Source organism: Otolemur garnettii, unplaced genomic scaffold (genome assembly GCF_000181295.1).
Source record: "Otolemur garnettii isolate 467f Iridium unplaced genomic scaffold, OtoGar3 scaffold00026, whole genome shotgun sequence".
Taxonomy (NCBI): Eukaryota; Metazoa; Chordata; class Mammalia; order Primates; family Galagidae; genus Otolemur; species Otolemur garnettii.
Window position 1 is genome coordinate 1,948,303 of NW_003852421.1, and position 23,334 is coordinate 1,971,636.

At 41.6% G+C, this 23,334-nt stretch overlaps 1 protein-coding gene across 1 annotated transcript in view; it reads left to right on the forward strand.

Moving 5' to 3' along the window:
• Positions 1-23,334, forward strand: part of CDYL (chromodomain Y like) — a 78,730-nt gene that overhangs the window by 45,694 nt on the left and 9,702 nt on the right. Inside the window, exons 2-4 of the mRNA XM_023512335.1 lie at positions 14,025-14,281; positions 15,630-15,802; positions 21,851-22,061. Of these exons, the coding sequence (XP_023368103.1) occupies positions 14,025-14,281; positions 15,630-15,802; positions 21,851-22,061 (641 nt within the window). The remainder of the gene's footprint in view (positions 1-14,024; positions 14,282-15,629; positions 15,803-21,850; positions 22,062-23,334) is intronic.

A 23,334-nucleotide genomic window follows, 5' to 3' on the forward strand; every position in this document is an offset into this window, starting at 1 on the left:
CCGAGCCTATTTGTTCTTTTCTTATTGATTAGTTTGAGTTCTCTGTAGATTCTAGTTATCAGACCTTTGTCAGAAACATAACCTGCAAAAATCTTCTCCCATTCTGAAGGTTGTCTGTTTGCTTTGCTTACTATCCTCTTGGCTGTGCAAAAGCTTTTTAGTTTGATCAGATCCCAGTAATGTATTTTTGGTGTTGCTTCAATTGCCCAGGGGATCCTCCTCATAAAATATTCTCCCAGGCTGATTTTTCTTCAAGTGTTTTCCCTACACTCTCTTCTACTATTTTTATAGTTTCATGTCTTAAGTTTCAATCCTTTTATCAGTGAGAATCAATTTTTATTAATGGTGAAAGGTGTGGGTCCAGTTTCAGTCTTCTGTAGGTCACCAACCAGTTCACCCAGCACCATTTGTTAAATGGGGAGTCTTTCCTCCACTGAATTTTCTTTTTCTTTTGCAGTTTTTGGCCAAGGTCAGGCTTGAACCCACCACCTCCAGTATTTGGGACCGGTGCCCAACTTCTTTTAGCCACAGGCACCATCCCCCACTGAATATTTTGGACAGGCTTGTCGCAGATCAAATGGTGATAAGTAGCTGGATTCATCTGTTGGTTCTCTATTCTGTTCCATAAATCTACCGCTTTCTTTATGTGCCAGTATCATGCTGTTTTGATCACTGTAGATTTATAGTATAGCCTAAAGTCTAGTAACATGATACCTCCTGATTTGTTCTTATTTCTGAGTAATGTATTTGCTATTGGAGGTTTTTTCTGATTCCATATAAAATGAAGTACTATTTTTTCAAGTTCTTTGAAGTATGACATGGTGCTTTAATAGAGATTGCATTAAATCTGTAGATTCCTTTGGATAGTATAGACATTTTAACAATGTTGATTCTTCCCAGCCATGAGCATGGTATCTTTTTCCATTTGTTAGCATCTTCAACTATTTCTTTTCTCAGAGTTTCATAGTTCTCCTTATAGTAGTGATCTTTCACATCCTTTGTTAGGTAAATTTCCAGATATTTCATCTTCTTTGGCACTATAGTAAAAGGAATAGAGTCCTTGATTATTTTTTTCAGCTTGACTGTTGTTGGCATATATAAAAGCTACTGACTTGTAAGTATTGATTTTGTATCCTGAGATGCTGCTATATTCCTTAATCACATCTCAGAGTTTTGAAGTTGAGTCCCTGGGATTTTCCAGGTGTAGGATCGTATCATCAGCAAAGAATTTGATCTCTTCTGACCCTATTTGGATACCCTTGATTGCTTTCTCTTGCCTGATTGTGATGGCTGAGACTTCCATTACTATGTTGAATAGCAGTGGAAATAGTGGGTATACTTGCCTCGTTCTGATCTGAGTGGAAATGTCTTCAGTTTTACACTATTCAATATGATATTGGCTGTGGGTTTGCTGTAGATGGCCTCTATCAGTTTAAGAAATGTCTCTCCTATGCCTGTTTTCTTAAGAATTCTGATGATGAAAGGATGCTAGATATTATCAAAGGCTTTTTCTGCATCAATTGAGAGAATCATATGGTCTTGGTTTTTTTTTGGGGGGGGGTGTTTGTTTTTAGGAGCAAGACAAGATTTTTATTAGAAGTTAGAAAGGAATACAGAAGAAATAAAATGCACCAGACCTTCTGGAGGGGGAAAAGAACTCTCTGGTCTTTTTTTATTTTATTGATGTGATGTATTATATTTAAAGATACATCCATATGTTGAACCAACCCTGTAACCCTGGAATAAAACCAACTTGATCATGGTGTATAATTTTTTTGATGTGTTGTTGGATTCTGTTTGCTAAGATATTATTGAATATTTTTGCATTAATATTCATTAATGAGATTGGTCTGTAATTTTCTTTCTTTGTTGGATCCTTTCCTGGTTTGGGGATCAGGGTGATAATTGCTTCATAGAATGTGTTGGGAAGTATTCCTTCTTTTTCTATGCTTTGGAAAACATTGTATAATATAGGTACTAGTTCCTCTTGAAAGGTTTGGTAGAATTTGAATGTGAAGCCATCTAGTCCTGGACTTTTCTTTGTAGGGAGATTTCATATTTTTGATGCTGTTTTAGTGGTTGATACAGATCTATTTAGGATTTCTCAATCTTTCTGGTTGAGTCTAGGAAAGTGGTGTGCTTCCAGATATTGGTTCATTTCCTTCAGATTTTCATATTTCTGGGAATAAAGATTTTTGTAGTAATCATTGAGGATTTTTTTGAATTTCTGAAGTGTCTGTTATTTTTCCTTTATTGTTTCTGATAGATTATATTAGAGATTTTACTTTTCTATTTCTGGTTAGGTTGGCCAAAGGTTTATTAATTTTGTTAATGTTTTCAAAAAAACAACTTTTTCTTTCATTGATCTTCTGAATGATTCTTTTGTTTTCAATTTCATTTAATTTTGCCCTAATTTTGGTTATTTCTTTTCTTCTGCTGGGTTTGAGATTGGAATGTTCTTCCTTTTCCAGTTGCTTCAGATGATACATTGAGTTGTTGGCTTCCTCACTGTTTTCTTGATGAAGGCTTCCAATGCTATTTCCTTCTTAGGACTGCCTTTGCAGTATCCCACAGGTTTTGATAATTTGTGTCTTTGTTATCATTTAGTTCCAAAAATTTGGTGATTTCCTTCTTAATCTTGTCTTTGACCCAGCTATCATTCAGCCTAAGATTATTTAGTTTCCATGACTTCATTTGAATATGAAGATTCCTGTTGCCGTTGAGTTCAACTTTTATTCCATGGTGGTCTGAGAAGATACAAGGAATAATTTCTATACTTTAAATTTTGCTGAGGTTAGACTTATGTCCTAGGACATGATCTATTTTGGAGGAGGACCTGTGAGCTGATGAAAAGAATGTATGTTGAGTTTTATTAGGATGAAATGTTCTGTAGAGGTCTGTAGAGTCCATTTTTTCTAGGGTCAGGTTTAAGTCTAGTATTTCTTTGTTTAGTTTCTTCTTGGAGGATCTGTCCAGAACTGTCAAAGGGGTGTTAAAATCTCCAACTGTTATGGTGTAGAAAGATACCAAGTTGTTCATATCCATTAGGGTCTGCTTTATGAATTAAGGACCATTCTGGTAGGGTGCATGAATGTTAACTATTGAAATCTCTTCATGTTGGGTGTTTCCTTTGACAAATATGTAGTGACCTTCCTTATCTTTCTTTATCTTTGTTGATTTAAAGACAATTGTATCTGCAACTAAAATTGCAACCCCTTTTTTCTGGTTTCCATTTGCCTATATTATAGAAGTCCATCCCTTCACCCTGAGTCTATTTTTATCCTTTAAGGTAAGATGACATTTTTGTATACAACAGATATCCGATCTGAGTTTATGTATCCAGTCAGCCAGGCTGTGCCTCTTTAGAGGACAATTTAAGCCATTCACATTAATTGAGATAATTGATGAGCCTGGTTTATGTTTTGGATGTCATGATTTTCAGATAGCCTGTGGATATTTTTAATCCTTTCATCACTGTGGAAGTTGGGTTTTGTTCAAGAATTTCTGGGTGAGTTTACTTTGGAGGTAGAGCATTGCACTGATTGTTGTGGAGGATGGGTCTGAAAATATCCTAGAGAGCTGGGTTAGTTATAGCAAATTTCTTCAACATGTCTATGTCATTAAAGTATTTCATTTCTCCATCACAAATGAAACTCAATTTAGCCGAATAGAGAATCCTGGGCTGGAAGTTGTTTTGTTTTAGGATACTGAAGGTTGATGACCATCTTCTTCTGGCTTGAAATTTTTCAGCTGGGAGATCTGCAGTCATTCTGATATTTCTTCCTTTGTAAGTGATGCTTTTCTTATGTCTGGCTGCTTGCAGAATTTTCTCCTTCCTCTTAACTTTGGCAAAAGTTAATCACAGTGTGTCTAGGAGATGCTTTATTTGGATTGAGTCTTGCTGGGGTTCTGACACTGTCTGCCATCTGAAGTTCTGTATCTCTTGCAATGCTTAGGAAATTCTCCTCCAAAATCTCTTGGAGTAGAGCATATATACCCTTAGGACCATTCTCTTCTCCTTCGGGAATCCCTATAAGATGAATGTTTGATCTTTTGGAGTGATCCCACAACTCTCTCAGGGAATGATCAGTTTTTGCTCTCCATTTGTCTGTCTCTTTGAGGGTTTGGGAACGGTTCAGAAGTTTTGTCCTCAGTTTCAGAGATCCTTCCTTCTGCCTGATCAACTCTATTACTAAGGGATTCTACTATATTTCAGAGCTCCTCAACTAACTTTTTAATTTCCTTGAGCTCTGCTATCTCTTTTCTCATTATGTCCATAACTTTGGTGACTTGGGCTTTGAATTCATTAATTTCTTGAGACAATTTTAGAACTACTCTTTGAAATTCAATTTCTATCTTTTCTTTTATTCTGTTTATCTTAGTTGCATTCCATATTCTGAATTCAATTTCTGACATTGCTGCCATTTGTCTATGCATGGCATCTTCAGTTGTATCTCCTTTGTCATTTCTTGGGATGGTTGATCTACTCTAGTTATTCATGTTGCCAGAGTTCTTCTGTTGGGTCCGCACCATGTTTTTTTTCCACTGCTTGGTTATTAGAATGAGTAGAGTGAGATTGAATTGGGGTTCCCAGGTAGTAGTGTTAGCCCTTTACCAAATCTCTAGGCTTTGTAATTGTATAATTTCAAAGGCCCCTTTCAGAGTTTTAGCCAGAGACTGAAGATCTACTTGGTGAGATAGCACAAGCTAACTCGATATCAGCCAACCTCTACCCTATCCTAAGAAACCATAGTATTAGGTTTTAATCTCAACTATGAAGAGGTACAAACAGCTGCAGCATCCAGCCCCTACCCTTCAGTTCTTTTCCGCTACAGAACTTGAAGGTTCTAGAATGTCCCTAAGGGGACAGCCCCAGACATGGGTTCCAAACAAATTGTCCCAGGCAGTGCAAACCCTGCCTAACAGAGAGGGATTCAAGGGTCTCCAATAGCACACTTGGAGCCAGGGATCCACACTCCTGCCCACCACACTCAGTCCACACTGTTGTCTACTTCTCTGCTCACAGGCCCAGCTGGAGCCAGGGGCCACGCCCCCACACGCTGGTCTTAGTCCACATCCAGCTAGCCACTGCTTGCCAAACCAGTTAGAATCAGGGGGCCATGACCGCAACTGCCAGTCTCAGCCCACTCACTGCCTGGCAAGCCTCTGTTGACCAGCCCCACTGGAGGCAGTGGAGCTAGCCCCCTCAGGTCTTGGTTCACACCAAGTAAGCCACTGCTTGAGGATTCTTTTGGAATCAGGAGACCGCACTCTTGCTCTCAGGTCACAGTCCATGCCTATCAAGCCTCTGCTCACCAGCCCAGACTGCTGAACTCATTCCACATGGGGCAACCACTCTCCCACTATGGGTGCCGTCAGAGCCAGGGTTCTGCACCCTGTTCTGTCAGATACAGCCCAAACGAGGGTCAACACTACCAGTGGCCAGTCATAGTCATTACCAGGGGATTGCCCCTCCTCCTGCTCAGTGTCCCTTTCTTCCCACACCCTCTTTCATCCCTGTTAGTCTCAGATTCTGTCTTGATGGTTGGAGGTCCCCACTATGCCCAGTTCTCTCAGGACAAGATTAAATACTCTGTGCTATGCGGGGGACAGAACTTCCGGCTGCTGTGCGAGCGGGAAAGGGTGGACTGGGATTTTGGACTTGTGGAGGAAAATATCTGTTATTTAAAAAATATTTTATGTCTGGTGGGGTGGTTTCTAGGTTCATAAATGGGGCCTCCCAGGAGAAAGAGACCTGGAGTTCAGCGGCTCTCTTCAGCGAAGTAAAATGAGAGGTTTTTAGTTGCCTGCTCGTTTGCAGATAGCCTGCAGCAGACCCCCTGCTTGGGGGAGGGCTCTCCCATCCTCTAGTCAATAGGCTTTGTACCTGTAATATGTTTTCTTGAATGCTCTTCCTTGGAATTATAGCTTGCCAAACTTCTTTCTTGGCACAGCTCCCTGTCTTTGGCTTCATACAGTCTGATTATGTCTAGTTATTCTTTCTCTGCTCAGGAGCCTCTGCCAAGGGTTGCTAACAGCCAGTCATCTTCCCAGAATCTCCCTTCTCATTCCATTTTCTTCTGTCTTATATATTTTCTGAAACAAGTATGGAGTTTTTCTTCTGTTTTATCTGTAATCCTTTTTTCTTCAGGTTTTCAGTAACATGCCTACTTCGGATTTGTGTGTGTGTGTTTATCCTGACTGCTATTTGTTAACCCTCTTGCATCTGTAGGCTTCTGGTTTTTATCAAATATGGAAAACTTTGAGCCATTATTTCTACAGATTACTTACACACACATACACCACATATCCACCTCCTGAGATGAAAATATATCTCTGGAGAGTGGGTACTCAGGCTGACTTCATTGTTTTGTTCTATTGTCTCTCTGTACTGAATTTTTATACAGTTCATTGCTGTCTTCAAGTCTTTTAATCTTTTCTTTTGTAGTATCTGTTAAACATATTCAATGAAATCTTTGTTTCCTATCTGTCATTTTGCCTTATGTTCATGTTGTCATTTAAATGTGTGAGCACGTTGAGGTGATTTATAACAGTTCTTTAAATGTTACCTGGTAATCATGTCTCATTTTTAGGTCTCTTTTTTTTTTAATTTTTTTAATTTCAGAATATTACAGGGGTATACACATTTGTTTAAGTCAGAGTTCCAAGTGTGTCCTTCACCCAGAAAATGTACGATGTACCCATTAACTGTGTTTGCCCATCCTTTCTTCCTTCACCCACTCACTCAGATTCCATTGAGTTTTGCTTTTTTGCACATAACTGGCTGATCAGTTAGTTCTCATTAAGGATTGAGTCCCTTTGGTGTTTATTTTTCCATTCTTGAGGTATTTCACTTCAATACCTCCAAGAGGTATTGGAGTTGAATAGTCTCCAACTCCATTCATATTGTTACAAAAGATAATCAATTACCATTTTTTGTGGCTGAGAAGTACTCCAGTATGCAATACATTTTATTAATCCATTCATGTATTGATGGGCTCTTGGGTTGTTTCTACATCTTTGTGATTGTGAATTGTGCTGCTATAAACATTCAAGTATCTTTGTAATAAAATAACTTTTTTTTCCTTTGGGTAAATATCTAGTAGTGGGATTGCTGGATCAAATGGTAGGCCTGCTTTTAATTCATTGAGGTGTTTCCACACTACTTTCCACAGAGGTACTAGTTTGCAGTCCCACCAACAGTATTCCTTTCTCTCTGCATCCTTGCCAGTATCCAATTGCTTTGCGACTTCCTGATATGCACCATTCTCCCTGGAGTTATATGATATCTCAGTGTGGTTTTGATTTGCAGTCCCACGATGCTCAATTCTTTTTTATGTGTTTTTTTGCCATTAGTCTGTCTTCATTTGAAAAGTTTCTGTAGCTTGGCGCCTGTGGCTCAAGCGGCTAAGGCGCCAGCCACATACACCTAAGGTGGCGGGTTCGAATCCAGCCCAGGCCCGCCAAACAACAATGATGGCTGCAACCAAAAAATAGCCGGGCGTTGTGGCAGGCGCCTGTGGTCCCAGCTACTTGGGAGGCTGAGGCAGGAGACTCGCTTGAGCCCAGGAGTTGGAGGTTGCGTGAGCAGTGAAGCCATGGCACTCTATTCAGGGGGACAGCTTGAGGCTCTGTCTCAAAAAAAAAAAGAAAAGTTTCTGTTCATGTCTTTTGCCCACTTTTTAAGGAGGTGGTTTGAGCTTTTTGTGTTGATTTGCCTGAGTTCTTTGTAGAGTCTAAAATACTTGGAGGATGGCAAGGTCGTAGAGGCACTTCAGGTTCTTTGCTGTGAATTAACGTCTCTGAAATACAATACAGAGCACATTCATGTCTTTAGTGGGCAAATGATGTGTAACCATGCAGAAGACCTACGTGCAAAAGCAGAATGGGAAGGCAAAGGGACAGCTTCCCAAACTAAACTGTTGGACAAACTTCAGACTTATTTACTACCATCAATGATGCTTCCTCCATGGCATTTACGGACTCTCTGTGGCAGGCAGTAGACCTACAAAAGGATCAGTGCCTATATCACAATACCAAACTTGATAATAATTTAGATTCTGTGTCTCTGCTTATAGATCATGTTTATAGTGGGAGACAGTTCCCATGTTACAGAGAACATTGTAATGAAGTGTGGTTCTGTAAATTCCTAATGATGGCACTAAACTAGCAACAGTTACCATATGGCAAGTTGATCCGGATACACACCTGCTAAAACTGCTTAAAACCTTAAAAGGACATGCTTATGGTGTTTCTTGATCAGAGGGATAGCGTGCAAATGATTTTAGCCCTTGATTTGCCCTTGCAAATAATTTTAGCCCTTGATAGCTAGGTTGTCTATTTGTTCTTTTGATTATGTGCTTGTCTCCAGAAACTTTAACTCTCTTTCTATAAACTAATTTACTCTTGATCATCAATCCTATTTCCTGCTTTGCTAGTCTAGGAATTTTTATTTAGTTGCTGAACATGGTGACTTTTACACTTTGGTGTGCTGGATTTTGTTTTATGCCTTTTTTAAGTGTTAGATTTGTTCTGGCAGGAAATTACTACTTGTGTATCAGTTTGATCCTGTCAAGGTTTATTTTTAAGCCTTGTTAGTGCAATTCTAAGTATCCTTCATTCTAGAGCTAGATTAAGTCTACTAATACATGCCTATTCCGAGGTCTCTACTGAATGGCCCTTCTATTGGATGAGGTCTCTCCACTCAGCTGTGAGGACTCTTAGTCTTGTGTGAACTCTGAGAATTAGTCATTTTATAGGTCTTTAGTGATTGTTCTTACTTCAAAGTTGTTCCCTGTGGGGCCAGCCTTGTAGAATTTCTCCCTGTGCATGCTCAGGGTGTCATTCAGCAAAGGATCAAGGTGGGGAGGAGGGGTCCCTAGGAAGTTCTGGGACTTTTCTGTATATCTCCTTTCTTTGCCATACACTACCCGCCACAAATTATAGCTGCCCAGACCTCCCCAAGTCTTCTGATCTAACTCAGCATCTTTGCTGGCTGTAGGTGGCCCCTTAGGCTCACTTCCTACACTCTGGGAACGCAGTCCTACACTATCTATTGTCCATTGCCTGAAAAGAATTGTTTCATGTGTTTTGTTCAGTTTCCAGTGGCAGGTGAGGAACTACAGTGACTGTTCCTCTCTCAAGGTCACAAGTCATTTTTAGAGAAATTTATACTTTCTGAAGCATTTGTAATACATATAGATGTTTGAGGATATCCTTTTGTGCTCTTTAACATATTAAAAGAAAACCAGTTATTAGTATAGGCACTAAAATAGATTTCTTTCTTAGTCAAATTTTATGTTAATAAATCCTAGGAAAGCATCTGTAGTCTCTGGATCCAAGTCCTTTAAGAACTATCAGTTCACAGAGGCAATGTTTTGCTCCTTCCTTTTCATGATGTCGGTCTAGTGAGTCAGACAAAATTTCCACTCAGTTTATATTGTGGGGGAATATTTTCCTCTGAATCTTAGTGTTCACCTTTTGCTTTGTCATTAGCAGTTGCTTCTGCTCTGAAGTGTAGAGCTTACTGTCCCTGGCTTGGCTTCAGGTAATTAGCTGTGTGATGTTTGACAGGCCACTTCTCATCTCTAAAGGGAGGGACCTGGACTAATGGGACTTTAAAGTCCCTTTCATTCACTTATTCAGTAAACATTTACAAGTATGGTACCTACTGAGGGCCCATTAGTGAATGCGAAAGCAGGGACCCTGCAATTACAGAGCTTAGTGGACTTTGAGGGATGATTGAAGAAAACAAACCAGGGTAACTTGCAGCCGTGATGGGCTCACATTAGTTGAGGTGATCCACAAAGAATTGTCTGAGGAGCTGACATATGGGCTGCTGTCCAGATAAGCAGAAGAAACTGGCCAGTTCAGTTCTAGGACACAGGTGTTCTAAGCACTGGGAAGAACACGTGCAAAGGTCCCGAGGTGGCCACAAACCTGCATGGTATAGATACCATCGTCTTAAGTGAGAGGCAGGGTGGTGGTGGTCAGTACCAGGCTCGGTGCTGGCAGTTTGTGACTCCAAGGCTCTGTCCTGCCAGTCCACTTAACATACCTAAAGCCCAGGTTATGAATAAGATAGGTTCTATAGGTTTGTTCTTTTTTTTTTTTGAGACAGGAGCCTCAAGCTGCCCCCCTGGGTAGAGTGCTGTGGCATTACAGCTCACAGCAACCTCCAACTCCTGGGCTCAAGCGAATCTCCTGCCTCCGCCTCCCAAGTAGCTGGGACCACAGGCGCCCGCCACAACGCCCGGCTGTTTTTTGGTTGCAGCTGTCATTGTTGTTTGGCGGGCCCAGGCTGGATTCGAACCTGCCAGCTCAGGTGTATGTGGCTGGCGCCTTAGCCGCTTGAGCCACAGGCACCGAGCCTATAGGTTTGTTCTTAAGATGAGTTTGCATGTAAGTTGGAACAGGTACAGTTACTTATTAACTGTAATAGCTTCTATTCATCCATTCATAAGTGTGAGTCATACATTAGTCAGATGTTTGTAACTCAGGGCCTTACTGTAATAGCCTGTGTTCATAAGTGCAAGTTGTATGTAAGTCAGATGTTTGTAACTTGGGGACTGCTTATATTAGATGCCACATGCTCTCCACAGGTGGGTACCAGGGGCCCTAGGAGTCACACTGGAGTGGGCACAGTAGTTGAGAATATAAACAAGATCACAGAGTCTGAAACCAGCAGGGACCTCAGTGGCACCAGTGAGCTAACACGGTTTTAGCAGGAGCTGGAGGCCAGATTCAGTAGTCTCAGTCACTGTGAGCCGAAACAAACCCATTTTTAAATTTGCAGAACCACAAATAGCTCCATAGGAACTACCTATAAGAATATTTTCACTAGGAAAATATCGAGGTTTTTCTGAAGGTCACATATAAAGGCTACATAGGAACCCAGTAGCCTAGAAATCCTGCTTCTGTGGAAGCATTAAAACTTCTTGGAGAATTTAAGAAATGTGTGGCTTTTAAATAGAAAAAGAAAGCATGCTGTAAAACCAAGAGCAATTCAAGGGTGGAAAGGGCTAACACCCCTTTAGCCAGCCAGCTTTGTCCTGATGGGAAGCAGATATAACAAAATACCATAGACTGGGTGGCTTATAAACAACAGAAACTTATTTCTCATGGTTCTGGAGGCCGGGAAGTCCAAGATCAGGGTGCCAGCCAATTTGTGGTCTGTTAAGGGCCCTCTTCCTGGTTCATAGATGGCACCTTCTGGCTCACATGGTGGGAAAAGGGAAACAGGGTCTCTCTAATGGAAATTTTATAAGGGCACTGATCCCATTCATGAGGGCTCTACCTTAGTAACTAAACCACCTCTGAAGCACCCCTCCTCCTTAGACATCACGTTGTGTGGATGTGCAAAGACATAAACATTCAGACCATAGCAACCGGCCTTCCCTGCTGGGAAGATTCTTTTTGTGCTTTGGTATAGCACCAATTAAAAATCCAATTCAGGCTGAAGAACTCTGAGCAACCTAACAGCTCTCACTGAAAGAACCCTCTTCCTGAGAAGGCCCAGTCTCCAGCCTGTCTCCTCATCCACCCCACCACCCTGTCCTGGAGCTTCCTTGCTTGCCTCTACACAGAATTATTGCTAGTGTGATCTTTTTAGGCAGATGAAATCATTAGTGTCTTCTCACCTGTGGTTGTATCTCCGTGTTCCTTATGTTTCTTTAAAGAACATTTTAACAGATTCTTGGTTTGAACATATGTGTTTTTTATTTATGAATTTTATCTGTTTTTTTTTTTTTTATCGTCTTCTATAATCTGGCTTCTGCCCTCAATACTGTAGCAAATCAGCCTGCCCATGTTTATTAATGGCTTCTGGTCTCCCCTCCACTTCTGCAGCAGATGCCTCTGTTGACACACCCTCATGGCCCTGGCTTTCTCGCCTTCCTCCTGGCCCTCCCCAGCTGGCCACAGATGGCTTACTTGCTCACTCTTCCCTTTGGACCTTTTACCTATCAGCTCAACCATCGTCTCTGGGCCTTGGGCTCTGCATCTTCACCTGATGCTCACTGTGGAAGAAGCCAAGTGCCCCTTCCCTCCATGCAGCTACCTGGAGCTCCCCTGTGGGTACCCCTCCCTCCTGCTCACCCTGTCTCAGGTTCAGAATCCTCAGAGTTGTCCCTCTTTAACTCTAACTCTGAATTTAAGAGGGTTAAGAACAGATAGGCAAAGGGAGTAGTGTAGACAGGTGAGGCTATGTCAGGCAGGGGATGGGGTAGAGGGGAAGAGGAAGAGCAGGTCACAGAGTGTTTCTGAGGGTAGAAGAGATCAGGGAATGTTTTAAAGCACAGAGCAGGGAAGGCTCTGGTAGGTTAGAGGATGAAGATTAAAAGAATGAGAAGGGATCTTTCCCAGGTTCTCAGAAGGATTTAGCAATACCCGGTTAGACTAGTAACATCTTATCAAACGCTCCTTCAGTTAGAAGTACTCTAGGCTACAGGCCCTTAGAAACTTGTCCTATAGACCTGCCAGCACTGCAGTGATGACCAGGGTGATGTATTACAGCAGTGTTTGTCCTATCAACAGGTCATTGAATATTAATGTTTGTTCCAGTGTGGACTGCAGCAATGCATTACAGTGTATCCATACAGTGGGCTACTGTGCAGTCTTAAAAAAGAAAAAGAAACTCTCCTGATAAGAAAAGGGAAGCCTAAGATATTAGCAAAGGAATAAAAGCAAGATCTAACAATGTTATACCTTATCTACATACAAGAAAGATGTAAGGAACGTAATTAGCTGTTATAGCACACTGAGTCCACTGTTCTACCATTTGTGTTTTTTAAAGGGAGGGGTGGAGGAGAATGATGTATTCTTTCTTTCTTTCTTGCACACACGTGAAGACACTGTAGGAATACCTGAGAAACCAGCCCTGTGGCTGATGGGGGTGGAGGTGCCCGTCCTGGGCAAATAGGAAGAAGAGTTGGGGGGCCTTTCATCATTTTTCTTTTCATATTTTTAGATTCTTGAACCATATGCATTATTATAACCTCTGTAAATTTTTCAAAAAATTTGGCTGCTCTAAAATGTCCTTTCTTATGTCTTTTCTGATGGCTTTGGCTTATTCTCTTGTCACTTTGGAGAAATTATTTCTGATTTGTAATTCTTCAGTCTTCCTCTCAGAACTTCTACCTTTGCTAATGTTACTGGTGAAATCTGGTACAGTTTTCTGACATTTGTTCTCCTTTTCCCTATCCAAAGGCTCTGTACATTTATGGCCATGTTAGATGGTACTCAGGCAGTTCATTTAGATAAGAGGATAATTATTTGCCTTAATACTTGAATTCTTACCTTAATACATCTTAGTTAACTCTAGTAACTAAATGAAGCCTTTGACTTTGTTATAATAAAAAATATACATATAAAGTTTAAGAGAATTTAAGATTGTGACACAGGAGTCCTGACAGGACGTTTTGTGTGGTGGGAGGGAAGGGTGCTGTCTGTGGCTACTTATAGCACTGTTTCAGAAAGAGTGGAACTGGGACTAGTAGATGGACGTTGCAGTAATCACCTCCCAGGGCAGCTTCAGGAAGAAGCCCTGAGCATCTGGTGTGTCCCCCAGTGGGGCAGTGGTCTCTAGTAGTGGTGGCTGACCCGCGAGGACAGGTCGAAATTGCATGCTCAGAAAAAGAAGTTTTGGCTAGACTGCAGATGACCTCAACTCTAGTCAGATACTTCCTTTTTTTCTTTTTAGTGTCTCCAACATGGAATAGGTACTCTCTATCCTTCTTTAATTCTGTTGTTCGAAAATCTCCAGTTTTGTAGTTTCGGTTAGTACCTGTCCATCTTCAATTTTTTAGGCAAGATAAGTCCTTGTCAGACTTTGAAGGAAAACAAATGACTTTAAATGTCATTTGTCATTTGTTTTGTCTTTCTAAAGATTCTAATTTTTAATGCCCTTGTGTTAATTCCTTAAATCCTGGGTTTCTAATGGGCATTTTACCTAATTCAGAAACGACGCTGGGGAGTGAATTGGTGGTAGGACAGCACAGACCACTGTGGTTTCAAACTCTCGGCAGGTACATCTCCGTTCATGGATGCATTAACAGCCAATGGAACAACCAACATACAGACATCTGTTACAGGAGTGACAGCCGGGAAAAGGAAATTTATTGACGACAGAAGAGACCAGCCTTTTGACAAGCGTTTGCGTTTCAGTGTGAGGCAAACAGAGAGCGCCTACAGATACAGAGATATTGTCGTCAGGAAGCAGGACGGCTTCACCCACATCTTGTTATCCACAAAGTCGTCCGAGAATAACTCTCTAAATCCAGAGGTGAGAGACACTCCTTGGGCTGATTTGTGCTTCGCACTTCTCACGCCCCTGTTTTCCAGGCCTGCTTTGCCGATTGCCACTCCTCTTTGTGCTCTCTCTAGTCTCCCTCTGAGCCATCTCCTGATCCCTCCAGAATGTAGGGGGCAGAGGGGAAGTTGGACACTTTGTGCCGCATCACTTCTGACCATGGTGAAGTCAGGACAACAGGCGTGTGTACGTCCCCACTCTCCAGGTGGTGGCTGTGCCTCTGTCCTCATTCACCTCCCAGGCCGGGAGCTCTTCATCTAGGGGACCCAGGAGATCAGGGAGCCCACAGCCTCCCTGAAGTCGCATGGAAGTGTGTGCAAGAATGCTTTGCTTTCGCGTTCATCAGTCTTAAAGAGTTCTTTGTTTAGACAGAATTTAAAAGCCCTGGGTCCCAGTCCCTTCACAGTATTTGTCATCATTCCTGGTCTTGAAATATTCTTCAGCATTGTTGCAGAACCTGCCACTGCAGGATTTCAGCACATGGTCATTGCTGAGCTCTCAAGGACTGAAGGGGACTGGTGGTTGCAAAGGTTTGAAGACTATAAAGTATCTAGAATCGGGAGTATTGGAATTTACCCCCTATACTGTACCAAAATGTTAAAGTTCTAGTATTTGTGTGTTTTCCACTGTGAGCAGCTAAGTCAGGTTTTTCCAGATAAGAAAACCAAAGTATAGAAAGGCTGCGTCTGGCAAGGGTCACGTAACAAACCAGTTCAAAGCTGGTCCTTGGTACATTTTTAAAACTGCAAAGTCCCTTTGTTGGTTATTTTTAAATGCTGCTTAGAGATTGTTTTAAATGATTTTGTGCCCTCCATGCTAATGTGCTTGTACTTAGTAATGCACTTATGCAGCAAACTATTTAGGCTGCTGCCCCAAGTGTGATAGGCTGAGTTTTTTCTTTTGTTTTGTTTTGTAAAACAAATTTTAAAAAGAAAACAGAAGTAATTTCTTTCAACTGGTTTGAATATGCCACCTGCTGTCCAAACTGGAGAAATGCCCAGTGATAAAAGTGTAATTTGCCTTATCTATTGAGCCTCAGTGACTATAGAAATACTAAGGTACCATAGATTCACATGTCCTTCTAATTATACTCTATTTATAATTAGCTATCCAGCTATATTTATGCTGTCCCCAGCATCCCAATCTCTGGTTACAGAAAATAAGAAACTGGAAATTAATTAAAATCATGGCACGTCTAGGGAAGAAACTCTATCAGGCTATGAATGCCTTTTTCATAGATCCAGATTATCCAGTAATAAAATGCTTTTATGATTCTGTACCCAAAATGCTCTTTGTCACTTTAACTTCTGGTGACTTTCAGGTAATGAAGGAAATCCAGAGTGCTCTGACCACAGCGGCGGCTGACGACAGCAAGCTGGTTCTGCTCAGCGCAGTTGGCAGTGTTTTTTGTTGCGGTCTTGACTTTATTTATTTCATACGTCGTTTAACAGATGATAGAAAACGAGAAAGCACTAAAATGGCGGAAGCCATAAGGTATGTAAAAATGGTGTGTTGTAAGTGTTGGGTGGTGTTTTATATTTGGTGTCCCGATCCTGTTAGAACATGCCCAAACAAGCCTAGAGAATAAAATGTACATCTTCCACTGAGAGACGTTAGTAGCAAAATTAATTAAATCATGTCTTTTCTATGGACCTGGCATAAATTACTACTTGCCTTGGGTAAAAAACTGACTTCAAGGCTGGTTTAAACCCAGCAAGTATTCAAGGAATGCTCTAGTGATTAGAGTAGGTAATAATGTATAGCCAGCCAGTTTCCATTATTTGTGCTGTGAGTGTGTTCTGTCCTCAGCTCTTAAATAAAGATGTATTCTCTTCCGAATAATGACTACCATTTGCTTGACTCTAAAATAAATCGTCTAGGCTTTATGACAAGCTAGTTCCATAACATCACATGGAAAGATTTTTTTAGTACACGCGGCGCACATTCTTGTTCAAGTTCATCCTAGGTTCCAACTAGACAGCAAATTAGATAATATGGAATAAAAATTAAAAGTTCACCTTTTCTCTCACTACTCTCAAGGAATCTGCTGTTCATTTATATGGTTTCCCCAAACATTTCCTAAACATTTTGGCTTTTATTTTTAGTTTCTTTGAATTTTTTTTGTCTTATTAACGTTGCCCAGTCTAGAGTGCAGTGGCTATTCACAGGCACAATCGTGGCACACATACTGCAGGCTCAAACTTTTGGGCTCAAGACTGACAAGTAAAAAGTGTGCACTTGTGTGCAACACAGTGTTTTGAAATATGTACACATTGTAGCTTGTCTAAAGCTTATTAACATATTACCTCACATATTTATTATTTTCTTTGTGGTGAGAACATTTAAAATCTATTTCCTTAGCAGTTTTCGCGTTTATAATACGTTGTTATTAACCGTAGTCACCATGATACACAATAGATGTCTTGGTCTAAGCATTTTCAAATACCTATTTCACATACACACAAATAATACAGATTTATGGTTAGTTCTATTAAATGACTGTAATTATGCTTTATTGCTTTGCAACTTGTTCTTTTCACGTAACAGTATAACTTTGAGATATTTCAGTTTCCTTGGTTATTGGATTTTCCACAGGTGTATAATAGTATAAAGACCTTTCCCTAGAACCACCTACTTCTGCTATAAGCATATCCCTTCATTTACCAAGCTGATCAGTATATTGTATAATTCAACATGTCTAATTTTTCAGAGATGAATTTTATTTAAAGTGAATGAATCCCAAGCACCAACCGGAGACTATTGTGCCTCACTACCACCTTCCTAAGTGACCCCCCCAAACCCTTTGTGTTTGCCCTTTAATGAAGGATGAAAAAGAGAAGACATACTTACAAAATGGCAGTGAAGTAGGCTGGATCTTTTCCCCAGACACCCCAAATAATGACAGTGTTGGACTTAATTTCGATTGCTACTGGGTTTCTGCTGGCTGAGAACCCAGCACTGCCTTGGGGCACTGGCTTTCTGGTTCCCTAAGCCATTCTAGAGGTGCATGGCAGGATTGTTGGCCACGAGCACTTGTGTCGTCTTTCCAGTGAGTCTGGGTGGGGCCTTTCTCTTTGATAGCTCATCCCACAGAGGCTCCAGTGGACACTGCCCGGGCGGCCCATCAGAGGAGTCCTAGAGCCTATACCTGGGCTTTTATAACATATTTGATCATTTTCAATGTTAATATATTCTCTTATATACACATGTTTTTAAGAGGTTCTATTTCTTTACTGTTTGAACGTTACTATTTCTTAGGCAATATTTGGGGTTTTTCCAGAAGTAGTTTGAAATTTTATAATCTGATCGTGAGTACTATTTCTGGTCTCTGAAAATAATTTCAATTATGAGGTCCCCTAGATGGGACGCCATCTTGTTACTTGATTGAACTGTGTGATCGATGTGCATATTTCCTTGCCAGACTGTCAGCACCTCTAAGACAGCTGGTAGATACTCTTCAGTAAGGATGAATCACATGAATTTAATTTTTGTGTCCTAAATACAAACCATGATGCCTCATGTGATCACTCTGTATTTTTCCCATGAGATCACACTGAATCTACACATGGTACTGTGCTTTGGTGTCTCTGCTGTAGTAAGAACATGGGATTTGTCCAGAGTACCTTCCAAGGCTTGGTTCCGTGTTCTCCTGTAGACTGTGCCCTGAGCCCCCACGTAAGTCTTGTCAGTGCCTCACCCTAGCACACCTCACTTTTTTCCTTGAATATTGGATTACCCTGGACACTGGATCCACCTTGTGGTGTTAGGATTAGTAAAGGCAAAGGAGGGAGAGAAAAGATGTTGCAGTGTAGATCTCGTTTATAGAACTTTCAAGTAACTTTAGAAGTTTATTTTCGTCAGCTCCCCACTCCCCACCAAAAGCTGACTTGATGTTCTAGTAAAGAGCCAAATCCTGCTTTAGGAAACCTGCTTGCTTCTTCTTTACATAACTATATTCTTGTCAATGTGAATTTTTCTAAATATACTCTGTCAGGATCAGAAAAATAATAAGTTACACCAGATTCACTTAACCTTTCCTCTTACTCATTTGCATTTAAATTAATTTTTATATGGATAAAATTGGCTTATACACAAAAGCTCTTCCTATGTATATTTTTTGTTTTTCTGGTGTCTTGAATGCCTTAAAACTTTGAGGCAAAGGACCTCATTGCAGAAAGTTTCCCAAAGCAAAGTGGGAAAAAAGATAAAGTTGGTAAACATTAGGTTGTCAGGTATATAGAGCAGCTAATTTTGTGATCAGAATTGGTGGTGATAACCAGTTTGCAGATTAACTGTAATGAAAATATTTAGTGCATTAGTGATTAAAAGCAAAATTTTTATGAATCAGTTTACACCATTAAGTTTTGAAGTCTGCAGGGACCAGTAGCTGCCACTTGATGTCTGGAGGACAAGGAGCCTCCTGTCCCCCAGAAGCAGGTGTCTTCTCCCCAAAAGTAGGACCAAAGAGATAAGTGGCAACCCAGAGCCTGACCTCTGGCAAAGGAAGGGAGCAGTCATCCAACTAAAGGCAGCCAAGTGGCTACTCCAATGTCAGGTCCTTATTACCTCACTTTCCCCAAATAGTTCCAGAAGATGGTCATCTTATATGAGTTTTTAACTATTTGATGACTGTGAATTAGTAAACATTCCTCTAAGGGAGAATTTTGTTTAATTATAATTTTAAACTAGTTCAAAATTTGCAGCAAAGACCACTTTACTTCCCTGCCATACCCAGCACAGATTTGAACTCAGTTCACAATGATTCCCAGGAAACAAATTTAAGTACATTTTCTGCATTGCACATATTTCAGTGTTCATGTATTTTGATTTTAAGTTTAAAAATTACTTTCTCTTGAAGTCCAAAAAGCAGGGCCCGAGGCTCAGTGCCTGTAGCTCAGTGGTTAGGGCACAAGCCACCCACCAAGGCTGGCGGGTTCGAACCTGGCCTGGGCCTGCTAAACAACGACAACTGCAACAACAACAACAAAAAATAACCAGGCATTGTGGCGGGCGCCTGTAGTCCCAGCTACTTGGGAGGCTGAGGCAAGAGAATCGCTTAAACTCAAGAATTGGAGGTTGCTGTGAGCTGTGACGTCACAGCAGTCTACAAATGAGACTCTGGGCGACAAATGAGACTCTGTCTCAAAAAAAAAGCAGGGCTTGAAGGCAATTCCTGCCTACCCGCCTCTGTGGCTTGATTCACAGTTATCCCAGCTAAGCCTTTGTGGCCCTAGGAAGCTTCTATAAGATGGCAAAGCATTTCTCTGAAGGTTTTTTAAGTAAAACATGTTTCTGTGCAGCCATGTTCACTCTTGGCATCCCAGGGTTCACCTTTCAAAGTGACAAGTTCCTATCTTAAAAGGGAGGTGGTCTTTGCTCCAGAGTATGCTGGTTCATTCCTGCCCTTCCCAGAGAGAACGTGGCTTCAGGGGGAGTCATTGGAGTTATCATTCTAGGCAAAAATCAAATTTCAGTTCCAAAAAATTTCTCCAGCCTGTTGACATCTAAGTTTTTTGTTTTTTGGTTTTTTTTTTTCAGTTAATTTTAGAAGCTGGTTTTTTCTCCTCTTTCATGTAATACAGACATACTGGAAGGGGGGCAATGCTGTATGAAGTAATTAATCCTTTTTACTGTTTTTCTGTAGAATTACTACTGCCCTGATCTTGATCATCCTTTTCATGTTAATCTGTCTTCCTAGTCCAGGGTTTCCAGATATCAAGCCTGAAGCAGTCTCTCCTTTGCCCCTGTTCACAGGAGGCAGATGAGAACCAGAGAGATGTGTTAAGGGAATATCTGCTCCATATTATGACCAGACACCTCAATTGTCAGACAGTTGAGCTTTGCCTTTATCATCAGTAACTGAGCCTAGGAAATATACTTCTACTCTGTGTCATTGACCCCAGGTCCTCCAAAGGCAGCACAAGGGAAGTAGCTTCATGTGGTTTTTCAAGGCTTATTTCAAGAGGCTTCTTAGAAGGTCATCTGACTCTTTGTACCATTAAACCCCAGTGTGATCTTTCTCGTATTGCCTCAGACTCTGTCATTTAGAAAGACAGAGCAGCACATATATTTGAATGAATTAATTCTTGCTTAATTCAAAGATCCTGCGAACCTTGGAGGCCTTGTCTAGCCAGGCTGAGGACAGCCTAGCTGGCTTGAGACCTGCTACACCGTTGGCCCCTGTCCTACCCTGTTCTTCAGATGTGCACACACACCTTCCTTCCTCCCCAACCTGCCCCCTCCCTCCCAGGAAATCTTGGCCTCATCCTGTCAGTATCAAGGGAGCTGAAGGGGGAACAGAGATGCTGAGTCTTGGTTTTTAGAGAAGAACTGAACAGGTAGCTCTGGCTATTAAACTGCTGAGCAGTCGAGCATCTTAATTGTTATTCTCAGTACTAAAGATGAGGATCAGGTTTAGAACCCAGCAAGCAGAAAGCCCTATCCTGTAATTTTGATCTAGAACTCAGGCAGCCTTAAAGGGATTTACCTTGTGTTTATTGTGGTTTATCTTTTTCTTCACTGTGAAGTCATAAAAAGAAGCAACCTCTGAACATAAAATCAGCTTCCAGTGTGGGGAAGAGATGCACATTCCCAGTGTGATATGGTGCAAACCTACCCTAAATTGAAAAGCAGCCTATACTTTCCCGGCTTGAGACCTAAACAAAGATAGCATGGGCTGCTTTAATAAAACCTGGCATCCTCCCCAAAGGCTGCCCCAGTCCTCCTCTGGCTGTCCTCTGAGCTCCTGCTGCTGGTGGACAGGCAGGTGCCAACCTAGGAGAGTATTGTCTCTGCACCCTCAGGCCATTCAGTATCTACTTCCACATGAACTCAGCAAGAGACCGTTGTTTACAAATATTCAACAGGCTATGTCTGAAACCACAGACAAGGCCAAATCCCGGGATTTTTGACCCCTGATTCCAGACTGTGCAATGGGCACCAAGCAGTCTCCAGATGGTGGACAGGCAGGTGCCAACCTAGGAGAGTATTGTCTCTGCACCCTCAGGCCATTCAGTATCTACTTCCACATGAACTCAGCAAGAGACCGTTGTTTACAAATATTCAACAGGCTATGTCTGAAACCACAGACAAGGCCAAATCCCGGGATTTTTGACCCCTGATTCCAGACTGTGCAATGGGCACCAAGCAGTCTCCAGAGTTTTCCCTGGGACAGCCTCTTGATTGGTTGTATGAAGCCCAGAATGTTTATTGGGCTCCTCTTCAAGGGAAGGCAGGTAGAGAAGCAAGGTGTGTTGGTCATAGAACCCAAGAGCCACCTGCAAATGCAAGAGCAGCCTGTGGCCGCGTGTTCCCACAGTGCAGCCATCTCCCGTTGTGGAGTCCCAGCTATCACCAAGCCTTTAGAATGCAACAGTAAGGAAGCCCAGTGTCCACAACTGCTGTGGGATGACCTTAAACAAATCTCAGCTTCTAATGATTTCCGTAGAGCTTACATCTTGGTAAATTGAATTCCACAATAGACTTTTCTTTTACTCAAATATGCAATGTTTTGAGTAATTCCCCATTTATTTTTCATTTTAGAAACTTCGTGAATACTTTCATTCAGTTTAAGAAGCCCATTATTGTAGCAGTAAATGGCCCGGCCATTGGACTAGGAGCATCCATATTGCCTCTTTGTGATGTGGTTTGGGCTAACGAAAAGGCTTGGTTTCAAACACCCTATACTACCTTCGGACAGAGTCCAGATGGCTGTTCTACCGTTATGTTTCCCAAGATTATGGGAGGAGCATCTGTGAGTACCTTTAAAAAAAAAAAAATTATTCTAGAAATTGAAGAAATCTAGTTTGGTTATTGTTTTTCTAAAGATATTCAGCGTGTCATTCTGTGGGGACTTTCCATCTTGTAATTTGGATTTTGGTTCATACAACATTACTTACATTCTTTTGCATCATTCCTTGGAGAAGGACTTCATTCACTAAGGAGCCTACAGCTTTCTGTAATTAACGCTGATGTCCAGTGTTAGTGAATACCCAGTTTGTAGCCCAAAAAACAGAGGTCGCACTTGCAAAAGAAAACAATTTTAAGAAAGAACAAAGTTGCATAGTGTTATAGGGTTGGTTTCCAAATAATTTTGTGGTTTTATTTTTTAACTGTTCCATCCACTCACGATGGTAGTTTGTACCTGTATTGTAGCTTGTGATTCATCAAGCAGTTATGCGCATCTCATCCCTCAGTCCTTCAACTAGGACAGGAGGTGGTGTCTGGTCATGTTCTCCAGAGCAAACACTGAGATGAGTATTGGCACAGAGGTAAATTATCAGGGGGTCGCACCTACAGCAGACCAGAGAGGAAGCAGGACTAGACAGAGGCGAGGCAAAGTCGACAGAGCTTCAGCCATCCTATAAGGAGCGCTGAAGCATTCTAGAGTGTCTCTTTCTTTCACATCCCTCGTCCTGGGGTATGTGATGCACAAGAAGTGTTGTGTCCAGGAACACAGGCTGCTCTGTGCAGCTGAAGGGGTCCCTGAAGGAGCTGGTAGCCACCTGCTATCAGCACCACCGCAGCTAGCCAACAGGTGCAGTACAACTCTGCACCCGGCATAGGCCACCCCGGGGCCCCTCGCATCTACCCTTTCACGCACATGTGAGGGCAGCTTCTCCAGATCCAGAAGCTTTCTTCCGGGGGAAACTTAGAGGAGAGACATTAGACAATCAGAATCGCTCCAGTTAAGATGGTAAAATTAATGGGTGAAATATGATGAGACAAGGGCTGTTTGCATTCTCATTATCTGCAGTGGAGAAGCCTAGCAGGCACTACCTTCTTGACTGGTCAGAGTGCACCAGAAGTAAGACCTGTCACCCCAGTACATCCATGATGCACTGAGGTTGACACGGCATCCTGGATGGTGCAGAGCTCCTGCTAAATGGGTGTCACCTCAGCCTCATCCTGAGAAAATGTCAGATAAGCCCAGACTGTGGGACAGTCTGCATACTAAGCAGTGCTCCTCCAAAGTGTCACAGTTGGAGAAGACATGGAACAACTGTGGGTCCATCACAGCCTGGAGG